General features: G+C 34.7%; 1 protein-coding gene across 2 annotated transcripts; it reads right to left on the bottom strand.

Moving 5' to 3' along the window:
• Positions 1 to 931: 931 nt before the first annotated feature.
• LOC149220905 (nucleosome assembly protein 1;2-like) lies at positions 932 to 9,742 on the bottom strand. Of its 2 annotated transcripts, XM_089384945.1 has the most exons (13): positions 9,442 to 9,742; positions 7,087 to 7,130; positions 6,527 to 6,622; positions 6,351 to 6,443; positions 5,958 to 6,023; positions 2,754 to 2,841; positions 2,614 to 2,675; positions 2,333 to 2,458; positions 2,187 to 2,245; positions 1,878 to 2,055; positions 1,700 to 1,743; positions 1,427 to 1,613; positions 932 to 1,324 (listed from the first exon to the last, which is right to left on the bottom strand). In XM_089384945.1, the coding sequence occupies exons 1-13, from the start codon at positions 9,515 to 9,517 to the stop codon at positions 1,274 to 1,276; spliced, it is 1,170 nt and encodes a 389-aa protein (XP_089241071.1). In that variant the 5' UTR covers positions 9,518 to 9,742; the 3' UTR covers positions 932 to 1,273. The 2 variants fall into 2 exon arrangements, with proteins under 2 accessions (XP_089241071.1, XP_089241072.1); XM_089384946.1 differs by lacking the exon at positions 5,958 to 6,023 and having other exon boundaries at positions 9,442 to 9,739.
• Between the last annotated feature and the right edge of the window lie 2,753 nt (positions 9,743 to 12,495).

Here is a 12,495-nt window from a genome sequence, read left to right as displayed (position 1 = left end):
TGGGGGAGCGGCTAAAGAATATTTTCTTGTTTAGAAAAGAAACAAGAAAAGCACTAAGTTTTCCGATTCAATGATAGCTTATGGAGAAAAACAGCTGTTGAAAAGACGTCAGAAGAATACGACAAATTCTTCCAACCAATTGAAGGCCCTCTCCCTTGCTTTCCCTATTGTGGGTCTTTTGACAAATTCTTCCAACCAATAGAAGGCCCTCTCCCTTGCTTTCCCTATTATGGTAACTTCTTGGTATGGACAATGAGCTCATGTTCACAAGTTCAAGGGGTCCATGCGATTGCAATTTGTGGTCAAAGAATTCTACTCTCAAAAGCGCTAATCAAAAGGTGCACCTTGATTGGGATGGGCAATCCTCACAACATAACAATGAAGGTAAGGGTGTCTTCAAACACAAGATGGATGTTCTGGTTTTTTGCAATGCCATACCAGTGACAATGGTGACAATGTAGTTCCTTACTAATGTACTTCCAATCTTCAATGTCAATTTTCTTAATAAAATAATATTAGAGTATGCAACCCCTATTCTCACCATCTAAGATGGATACATCCACAGAAAATATTGAAAATATGAAAGTCACAATTTCAATGTTTTCAGGGAGAGTGAGTTACTTTATGCTCTTCTCACATTTCAAGAAAAATAATATTGTACACAATCAAAATCCATATAAAATTCAGGTATTCATAAATATAGAAGAATGAATTATTTTGCCCCAAATAAATTAAAGTACCAGTTTAATTTACAGAAGGCCTGTAAAAAGTTTGCAAACTACTACATTAAAAACTAAACTGCAGTGTCATCAGGAAAGATAACAATGAATCCCACAAAATTAACACAGCAATTATAGGGGTAAAATATATCGATTTCCATGACTGAAATTTCCCAACAACTTAACGCCATTTACACCATGGAAGATCCAACTCTCTACAATCTTGCAAAATTCCGGTTCAATCATGCACGTAATGGAACCACAATGGTTTCTGAACAAAATTCAAATACACAAAAATATGAGATAAATAACATCAGTGCCATAAGAACACTGCCTTCAACATGCATCTACACATTATACAACCTATTTATGTCTGGTGCTTGCTTGCTTTTACCTAGACTATCAATGAATTGATCTTGCTCTATCGAAATCCATCTGGTCAAACAAACTCCAATTGCAAAACCGAACGATCAAACTCGGGAACAAGGAAAAACAAGAAAAATCAAATGAATGCGGTGAATCCAAAGGACTACAGAAGCGTCAATCTCAAGCTTTCAATTCGTAGCTCTGTGTATGGAGATCTTTGGCTTGGCTTTGAATACACGCTGCATTTCCAGCCAAAAAAAACAGAAGAATATTCAATATAAAGCAATAATGGAGAGAAGCACATTCTCTGATCATATTATAAGGTACGACACTGTCAATACCTTCAGATTGACGTGATCTTTGTCTTCATGATCATCTTCCTCTCCATCATCCTCCTCGTCTTCATCTTCGTCCTCGTCATCATCCTCATCTTCGTCTTCCTCGTCATCTTCTTCATCATCAGTTTCTACAGCTTCCCCAGTGTACCAAGACACTGCACGTGGGATAATTTTATCCCTAATGGTCGATCTGCAAAGAATACAAGTTTGAATCAAGTGGCATAGCAAAAAAGGGCACCATAAATAGAAACACTGGACAATTGCTCAGGTACAAACCCAATATCATAATCTTGTTCCAACAAATCCTGCAAGTCGTCGGCCTGTGTAAACCATCCCCAAAATTTATTAGCAATAAAAGCAGCTTAGGATTGGCAACATGAAACAGAAGTGCATGTAACAAATAACAAATGATATGTGCATGTAACAAATAACAAATGATTTCCCCAATACTCACAAGATCATCATCGAGATCTTCGTCATCATCAGGAATCTGGGGAGGTTTGAAGAAATTAAAGAAGCTAGCACATTGCTCAACTCTCGTTACAGTTTTTCCACTCTTAGCTCCCTTCTTTAGCTTTTTCCTCATAACCTTCTCTGTTAGTTTCTTCCCAGGGAACCAATCAATTTCAGTTCTGCAAGTAAAATAGAGCCAATCAATTACAGTTCTGCAAGTAAAATAGAATAAAAATATGCAGTGGGAAATTGCACTTCGTGGAATAAAGAGCCTAAAATAGTGACCGGATTTGTTTAAATTTCGACTCACCCTGTTACCCGCTCCAAGATAGGTTCATTTTCATCTACCATATAGTAGATCTTTGTTAACTACAACACAGATCAAAAAGTCAATCAAGAAATAGTATTGCGTGACAAAAAAGCAGAGGCTACCAATACTATAGTTTTGATGCTTACCACGGTGTTCTTAAAATAAGGGTTCTCATTAAAGAAAAAATCTAATTTGAAGCCTTTCTCATCATCAAGGCGAGACCATTTTACATCCTTCAAGAACTTCAGGGCATCTTCATCACGTTCTGTAATCTGCTTATACAGAAGCAAGTAAATTGTTCAAAATATTTCTACAACGCCAAAAATTAAAGTTACAGTTGAGATACAAAATATAAATCTTACTGTACAGCACATCGTATATTGTAGGTAAAGAATGTTTTAGGCATTAAGAAGAAAAAATGTTTCACCTGAACTCTCAAAATCTCATTATTGGTCATGGCAGTACGCCAAAACTCAGGGACACCCTTTTCTGCCAAAATTACCGAGACATCAAATATAAAGTAATATAAACCTAGAAAAAGAGAAATCGCTATTTTATTTTACATACCTTCAATATTATCTTCCTTCGAAGCTTGCGCTGTTTTCTCCTCTTTATTATCTTCAATATCGGTTATTCCGTTCACAATATCATGGCGCTGCAAAGAGACATACTTTGTCATGAAATCGAATTAACAGAAATTCAAACATACAAGCTTTCAGGTCTTCGTAAATGTCACCATAAAAATTAATCTATCTACCTCAAGCTACATAAATGATACAGACAAAAATAAGGAATCAGTTTAAGAAAGAACTCTATTTGGGATTCCAAAATCTCCGTTGGACCTGAGAGATTCAACACTTTTTACTAGATTTTGTATTGAGAAGTTAACAAGGAATCGCAAAGATGTTTTTTTGGCTTTTTTTGGTTTTTTGCATTTTGGAAAGGTGGGATTCTGGGGACTCCTAGACATATCCAAGATGCTTGCAAATTTTCCAACTGTCACGGGGATGTCTGGGCAAGTCACGATGCTTAGGACACACCCACAGCAAATTGGCAAACACTTCCCAAACTTCTGCACATCACCACATATGGTAGTACTTAAGAGATGCATTCCGTATGAATGCGCAGACATCCCTGGATGACAATACATGTTAAGCAAATCCAATTTCCACATTCGAGAGGAAGCCTATTTTTGCAGCATTCAAATCTTAGTTGCCCGCCTTGGATGTCTTGGCATGCCCCAAAATCAGTATGCTCTATTGCCACTATAATTAAATAAGTGTTTTGAGAACTGCAATGGTAAAATGATAGCAAAAGGTTTTCACTGATTGCAATGGTAAAACGATTGCAAATAGGTTACACTGTTTGCCCAGGAATAGATTACTACCTAGATTCAGACATCTACAATGTCATTAATAACAACGATTTAGTTGGACATTTATTTCTAAATGAAATTATATTACTAACATTCAAACTTAGATGACTACCTAGATGCAAGCATCGACAATGTCAACCATAACAATGATTTAGCCGGACATTTATTTCTACGTGAATTTCTAATGTTAAGGGTGACAGGGTATAAACAATTTGAATTGAAACATAGGATCTTAAAAATGAAACTCGCAGGAGAAATAATCCCCCTTTTTCCCCGAATATTTGTTACTAGCCTATTGTGTTTGTTTCCAATTTTGTTGACTTAACAAGTTCAATTCTTGGTTTGAAAGTGCCACAAGTAAAAAGGATTCCACCGTTGAAGATATATCATAGGTTTAGAAGAACAGACAGCCAACCATGTCATACAAGGCTAAGGGATGAGAAGGATTCACTTCCGCGGTCAACAAAATGAAGTTTGGAGGAATACACTGGGTTCCTAAGGTACAAAGCTATGTTTGTTTCAGACCTTCAAGCGCCCATTATTAAAAGCTCCCAAAGATATAAGATCTTTCTAAGGCCACAAATATAAGATCTTTCTAAGGCTAGCCTTTAATGGATCCAAGCTCCCAATAATATAAGATCTTTCCAAGGCTGGCCTTTAAAATGGATTCAGGCAGGGCACACCAGAGTGAAACAGTTATACAGGAGCACTGTTTCTATCTCTGTCATTATGTCATGTTTAATGTAGGCCTCGGGGAAGGTTCCAATCACTTTGTGGAGCTTATGGCATTGATATTATAGACAAGTGTGCTCTGGAGATCATCTTAGAAGTTTCAGCCTATTTTATCTCTATGAATGAAATTCAAGGTACATCACGAAAACATAGTGCTTTGATTGGCAATTTATATCACATTTTTTCACTTACAGAAAACCAGGGTACATCACGAAAATATAGTGCTTTGATTGGCAATTTATATCAAGCAAGTTTAATTAGAAATAGAAGGGTAAATTGCCAGCCCCCTCATCAACATCAACAATTGTCTAGACAATTATGATTTTAATGTGGGGGAATATACGTGGGGAGAAACATTTCTCAAAAGCTATTAAAACTATTAATGGGTTCAAGTAAATATCAATAGCTCCAAATATAGAAACAAGCGTATTCGAAGACAACTTCAGTGGTAATATCTAGAATGGCATGCACTAGCTATTATTTATTACTACTTACTCACTGAAGAGTGAGTATGCATTCTTAATGCTAAGATGGGAGCAAATTTAAGAAAACACTGAATCTTAATTTTTATGCCAAAATTAGCTAGATCAAAAAGCCTTCGAACTTAAGACATATAGATAGTTATGATTCAAATTTCAAAAAACATGAAATCTTAATTATTATCCCAAAATTAGGATGATCAAAAAGCCTACGCACTTATTAAGGGCCTTGACACAAAATTCAGCCACCCCATCCCCCAACCAACCAATCCCAAACCCCAAATCTCCTTATGCCACTGTCTATGTGGGTCCCACCAATTATCATGGCAATTGTTGTCATTTGAAGTCGGTAACATTTAAGGGCCTTGGCAGTGATGCTTGTAGTATACATGGTTTTATACATTATTGTATTCAAAGTAGAGATCCAGTTCATCTCCAATGGAGAGGTAAAATGACACAACTGCAGTGAGCATGCAAGGGCATGATCGGGCAGATGCAGTTGCTGGGAGGATTTCACTAATAAATTAAATAAAGCCGAGTTGAATGTAAAGACAATCAGCCTTCCTTTGATAGGAAATTAGTTTCTAAGTTGAGATGAGTGTATGCAATAGTTTAAACACCATTATGTTTTTGCTCGGATGGTTCCACGTTAATAAATGTTAATGTACATGAAATACCAGGACTTTTGATTGGAAGATCCTCGACATTTGCAAACAAAACCCATTACTTCAGATGGAAAGATCTTCAATGTTTCATAAACAAACTTTTTGGCAGATAATTGAGCAGACCAAATCCATTACTTCAGGTTGAAAAAGCAGAAATTTTGCTGCAAGTGAGATTAGATTCAAAAGAGGCAGAGCAAAAATTAAAATGACCATAAGCCTGTACAGATAAGAATTAAAACTTAGCTAGTGGACAGATAAGAATTAAATCTCCGAGTGCTCTGGCTATTTCTCTATGTTTTAAAAAGTTCTTAATTTTGTTGAGCGAAGAGAGAGAATGCACAGTAGAGGAGCATCGTTCTGGAGGAAAGAGAGATTGACATGATTTCCATACTTCATTGTTTTCAATCCTAATTATAGGGGTTATTTTATTACATTTAAAAGTCAAACATTGAACTTCCTATAAACAGTCATACTTAAAACAAAGTACATGCATTATATGATGGAAACAAATTTTGGATACCTTACTGTACAAAGGTTCATACATATTCTGATATTTGGCCTCCAATGCTGCTTTCTCTTCCAAAAACTTGGACCATAAAGCAGTGTACAGATAAGAATTAAAACTTAGCTAACGGACAGATAAGAATTAAAACTAGGAGAGCTCTGGCTATTTCTCTATGTTTTAAAAAGCTCTTTTTCAATTAATTTTGTTGACCGGAGAGAAAAAACATAGTGGAGGAGCATGTTTCTGGAGGAAAGAGAATGATTCTGGAGTAAAGGGAGATTGATATGATTTCCATACTTCATTGTATTCAATCCTAGTTATAGGGATAATTTTATTACATTTAAAAGTTAAAAATTGAACACCATATAAACAGGAATACTTTAAACAAAGTAAATAAATTTTGGATACCTTACTGTACAAAGGTTCATACATATTCTGATATTTCGCCTCCAATGCTGCTTTCTCTTCCAAAAACTTGGACAGTAGCTCATCATGTTCAGCCTTTATTGAAAAAAACATTAAATTAAAAAGCATTCTTAACAAAAAGATAGCCCAATAAATGAAATCAGTGAATATAATAATACCTGCATTTTTTGCAATGTTTCTACTCGCTTCTTTATTTTGGGAGGTAATGATTCAATATATCCTGAAGAGGTTCCAACAAGAGTTTGCAACTTGTCCTAAAACATAAACCAATTATTAGAAAGTTTACAACCATTATTCAAATAGAACCTTAGAAAATGACAGAAAGATCAGTTTCATCTAATAAAATTTTATTGGCCTAAATAACCAATTTCACATAAAAATTAGAACACGAAATATCACCTCCCAGTTTCACATAAAAATTCAAAAACTAAATATCACCTCCTCTGATTTAGTCGTCAGAGGAATAGCAAAAAAAATCTGGATCAATTCTAGAAACTTTCAATAACAAATATTACCAAACGCTACAATGATTCAGTCATCAGAAGAGTAGCAAAAAATTCAAGATCAATTCCACAATGATTTAGTCATCAGAGGGGTAGCAAAAAAATTCAAGATCAATTCTAGTTGTACTAGAAACAAAAACATTCAAGATCAATTCTAGTTATACTAGTAGTAGGCATTTTCCAAGAAAAAAAAAACAACATATCCAAACTCTTACCTTTAAAGCATTTACCAGACCTGAATGTCCGGATGCCTTGCCACCTGTACAAGAAAAACAGAAGATTCTTGTGAATCATACTCTAAAAATATGGTAACAATTGCTTCACATTATGACTCTACATAAGCTGTGACCATAACTGCTTATCAACTAACATATCAAAAAAACAACATTTTCATAATTTAAAATTATTAGGTCATCAGTATAGTTACAACTTACAACCAACGTTACCAACCTACTTAAGTAATATTTTCTTACCTCAGATATAAAACAAGCTGAAAAACTAACACAAGGCCTTCTCTATAACAACTACTTAGAAATGCATATATAAAGAAGATGATGTTGACTACATCGATATGTATTAAAATGTGAAACTCTGCCATGTTATAGGAGGGTTTGAGGCCTGGCCTACGTTTTGTACATGTTATTTTAGAGATTAGACTGTTCTGAAATATAATATAATTTTCCCAGCATTATAAATTCCACGCTCTTTTGGATATTAAACTGTTTTGAAATATAATATAGTTTTCTCAGCATTAAGCATTCCAATATCAGGAAATTTTAGTTTTTCAACAAACGCAAAAACACTAGAAGTCTCGAGTTTAAAGGTAAACCTGAATACAAAACTTTTGCAAATGATCTTTAAATTCTAACAATTCAAGCTGTATACAGGAAAGAAAATCAAAGTGGACATTATGAAGTTGGACAAAACTTGACAAAAGTCCAAGGAACCTTGTTTCCATAACAGAACCATCTGACAACACAACGAAGACAAGCCAGCCATTAACACCACCGCCTAAACGCCAGGATACACTAAAGTTAGACCAGAGTTGCTAAAACATTCCGTATACATATGTATTCAAAGGCATATATGTCCATCAGGGTGGTGCATAGTGGCCTCACTACTCACGTAAGAAAAAGCATATATATGAAAAAAAAGGTGCAGCTAATAGGAAAATATACTATGAATAAGAAGGTAGAAATGTGATTCCATGAGAGGTTCTAGAAACCCTAAAATCAGTGATGAGTGAGATATATAGACTCTAAACTCTTAAATGGAGGAATAAAAAAGGAGAATTGGATCGTTTATAGGCTGCAAACTCTCAGCCAGGGTGTGGAGAATATAGGGTCCTTCCCATAGGACCACACAAAAAAATTATATATGTGAAAACAAAAAGGCGAAAAAGGGCATATTTTCCATGTCGAATAAAAACAGGGGTATTTTAGGTGTGGAGAATATTAGGTCCTTCCCATAGGACCAAACAAAAGGAAAAACATAGCAAAAAAGAGGCATATTTTGATGTGCCAAGAGCACAATTCTGAAGCACAGGCAGGGGAGAGGACTTCCATGTAATTACGAGTCCTAATTAACTTCCTTCCATGTAATTACGAGTCCTATTTAATTAGGAGTTCTCTGTTTCAATAAACAAGTATCCCTGCTCTTCAAATCACAACTCAAACAACAAACATTCATTGTTGTTATCCAGAACCGTTCCTCGGTGTGATTCATAATTCATTGCATGAGACTGTTTTCAGGAATCTAATGTAAGAGACCAAAGCTCTGTGAATAGAACCAAAAGCCAAAGTGTCAAAACATGACAGCATTATAGCTTCGCTCGAGATGTAATTAGTCTCCTTTGAGAAGTAATATCCAATAAAAAAATGTGTCCATAGGAATCTATCAAACAGTCTTCATTTGATCAAATTGTTGCTGCGTTTATCGTACACGCAGCATCTCAGCGACGAGACACCATACTATAAATAATGTCCTATGGCGTTTGAAAAGGCTAATGAGCATGTCAAAACATTACACTAGATCAAAACCCGATCAGTCCTGATCCCCCAAAACATCGGTGCAACGGAAGAATCAACAGAACTCGTTGACTAACGCAACAAAAACATGGCAATCCAACGTACAAAGCAAACTTCACACTTGATTTCAGATAAAAAAAAATATAATGGCATCACAAATAAAATGCCAAGACGAGAAAAGGGCAAAAAATAAGCTTACAGAACATTAAAAATTGGAATTATTTGCTGACTTTGGCACTAAAACAGGAAAGTTCAGTTATTAGAAGGAATGGGTAAACCAGTGTTACATAGCTTTGTGCTACTAAATAAATCCAGGATTCAAGTAATCGTGGTTTCGGGTCAAGACGCGCCTAACTACAAAACCTATCAATCAACTGCCAAATTCATACAATAGTAAACAAAAGGAAATATACCCATTTGAATTCATGTCATGCCAATCAAAGCCAACAAGCTAAGATGTTATTTGTTAATGCAATAGAATCTACATCTATAGAAAACAAGAAATCGAAATAGAATTGTATAGCGATGAATGATCAGAATCACCTGGAAGAGCATCAGCGAGACTAGACATGTCAATAAGGGGCTTCTGTTCGTCTGCAGAACCGCCCTTTTCAGCCATCGGGACAAAAGCAAGAACCACTGACACCCTAAGAGGAAAAATTTACAGAGGGAGATGAATGCAACTCGGAGATGAAGGAATTGTTGGTTGCAGAGGATAATTTATAGGAGTGTATGCAAGGATGCTTTGCTTGCCGTGTATTTGTCTTTCTGAGGAAAAAGAGGAGAATGTGTGTTGGGTTGGATTTAGCTGTCGTTGGCGCTTGACGTTCCGAAAACCCTACTAATTTAGCCTTTAAAATTAGTTAAAATATTCTTGGTTCACTTCGCCTTCCCTAATTTAGCCCCTAATTTAGCCTCTAAAATTATTTAAAGTATTCTTTGTTCATTTCGCCTTCCAAAACCCTACCCTGATTAAACCTTAATACTTATTCTAAGTTTAACCTTGCCAAAACCCTACTAATTTAACGGTTTTTATTTCAATTATTCTTTGTTCACTTCGTCTTCCATACTTTAAAATTTTTTATAGAAAGTAGTGGTGACAACCGTTGCGGTGGACTGAGTGTCATGATTCACCGCCTATGATGGGATGGGACAGTGTCCATGTGTTCTCCTTATAATATGACACCAACCTGTAGGAAATTATGATAATTAAAATTAGTAGTGTAGTGAAAGATTTAAATTATGGATTTTGGTTTTCTTTCATTTTGTTGCTTTTTGTTATATTATTTTGATAATAAATTTGATTTTTTTTGGTTACTAAAGGTGTGTGCATGAGGATTTATCGATTTTTTTAATTAATTTTTTAGATTGATTCTCAATTGAATATGCTTAGTCTTAATGTTTATAAGCGGTTGTAGTGTGTCACAGAGTTTGTTGCGTTGCATTGACTTTTAATAAATTTAAAAAATTATATATGTTCATATTCAAATCAGATGGAGAAATTAATAAATAAGCAAATTTTATTTAGCAAAATGGTACATTTTACAATAAAATGTGTAATTCCTTTTTTTCTCAAGTTGACCTATAATCTTTTTATACATGGTTAATCAGGTAAATGTGTGCATTGGTAAGTCATTTTGCTTGTTGCAATAGTTTTTTGTTATATTTATGAAGCTTTTGGCTATATCAACCACATTAATAATTTTTAATGTAGTTGTTTGTAGTATATTATATATTGTAAGTGAAAGTCTTATCCAATTACTATTTTGGCATTTCTAACATAACCTACCTTCTTACACCTCCTTCTTTTGGGTTGTTTATCCTCTCATTTCATATTTTACCTTATGTGATTCAATTTTTAGATGTGTTATTATAAGTTTTCCATGGCATGGGTTGTTACACTTTAAGTAGTTTTATAATTGTATTTGATGTGATAGATTGATTGCTATGAATTCAGTCATCGTTAAGTTTGGGTTGCGAAACAAGTGGAGGCTAGTTATGAATATATCACACTGCTTGCTAAGATAGAGTAATTATTATGAGTTCAGTCTTCGTTAATTATGGGTTGCGACTTGAAACAAGTGGAGGCTAGTTATGAATATATCACACCATTGTTCTTTGACTACTTCACTGATTGGTCTTAGTTCTTTAAGGTGTGGGGATTTTTATAGATATAACAAAAAAATATAACTTTGCACTTTGATCTCCTCTTCTTTCTTGAAGTTGTCTCTATAAATATTGTTATTTTCTTTTAGCATGTTTTCTCCATTTTTCCTTCTTATGCGGGACTTTTAGGCACCATTTTTATCCATTCACTACCTCCTCTCTCTTTTTGTCCCTCCATGTTACACACTTTAAACCTTTTTTGCATTGTTCGTCTCATTTTGTTCGTCCCTCTTAGTTCATCTTGGTTGTTTTTAACCATAATTTTGTTGTGGTCCATTGTTGCCATTTTTGTGTTTGTGTAAAATCAATTTTTTAGTGTCTCCAATTCTATTGGGTTTGTTTTAGCTTTTAAATAATGTGCTATCAAGTAGTCCATTTGGTTATTTACATTCATCTCAACAATGGTGTTGTGGCTTTCATGGCTCTCATTGAGTTGGTAATTTTTATGGTTCATGTGACTCTCTTTGTGGCCACAACTCCAGTGTCTTGTGTTCCCCCCCTAATCAGCACATTCTTTTCAAGTTAGTTCTAGTAGTGACATCCTCTACCAACTTAAGTTGTCAGCACTTTGTTATTGACCTTGTTGGGATGTTGGATAGATATTTTAGAATTTTTGGACTACTTGTAACTTGTGGAAAAATAGAGCTATCATTGGGATTATGTTGGGAGTCCCCAATGGATCATGGGCATACTAGTCACTGCCCTCCACATGTGACCTCAGAAATTCAGAGACTTTACATTACGAGTAACAAAGCCTTGATTTCATCATTCTTAGATTGAATGCAATCTTAAGAATATAGAAGGGATATTGAAGTCATGTTTCTTATGGAAAATCTCCACCACCAAACACAACAAATAGAGGAAGTGTAGGCTAAATGTGCATCCCTAAAGATAAACAATTGTGGGATTGGTTTAAACAACTCCATAACCCACTTAACGGCCAAACTATCTATTGGGTCATCCAAGGATAAGGAGGATGAAATTGTTCAGTGGTAACAAGAGGATGTAGGAATGTTGAATGTGGATTAAAACTCCATGACAAATAAAATGCAACAAGAAGAAGTGTACAATCAATTTAGTCTCATCCAATGATGTTTTATGTATTTTAAAATTTGTTTATTGTTAGGAGTTTTTGTGTAAATTATACACTTGCATTAGATTAAAGAAATTCTTTTTGTAAGAATGTTATGTAGTTTTAGAATGATAGTCTCAATTTCTAGACATACTTTAAACAATTTGTTAGACAACTCTTTTGTATGTATTTTCATATTGAAAAGTGCAGTAGCAACATTTTTTTAATACAAATATAACCATTCATGTTTTTTAAGAAAATAATTTGGTATCAGGTTTTTTCATTCTTGTTCGTCCAATTTCATTTGATTTGATATGGGCATACTTGGTCCCATACCTCACTTTTATAAATAACTACTA

Source organism: Pinus tabuliformis, chromosome Q (assembly GCF_031772625.1).
Source record: "Pinus tabuliformis cultivar Carrire ecotype Pingquan chromosome Q, CPIR1, whole genome shotgun sequence".
NCBI lineage: Eukaryota > Viridiplantae > Streptophyta > Pinopsida > Pinales > Pinaceae > Pinus > Pinus tabuliformis.
This window is presented reverse-complemented; position numbering and strand designations above follow the sequence as displayed.

What these genes read in the sequence shown, in the direction of transcription:
- LOC149220905 (XM_089384945.1), bottom strand. Translation starts at nt 9,517, where the DNA reads ATGGCTGAAAAGGGCGGTTCTGCAGACGAACAGAAGCCCCTTATTGAC. An exon ending in CTTATTTTAAGAACACCGTG is followed by an intron (nt 2,246 to 2,332) that starts GTAAGCATCAAA and finishes TCTGTGTTGTAG; the next exon opens with TTAACAAAGATCTACTATAT. An exon ending in AAGATCACGTCAATCTGAAG is followed by an intron (nt 1,325 to 1,426) that starts GTATTGACAGTG and finishes CTGGAAATGCAG; the next exon opens with CGTGTATTCAAAGCCAAGCC.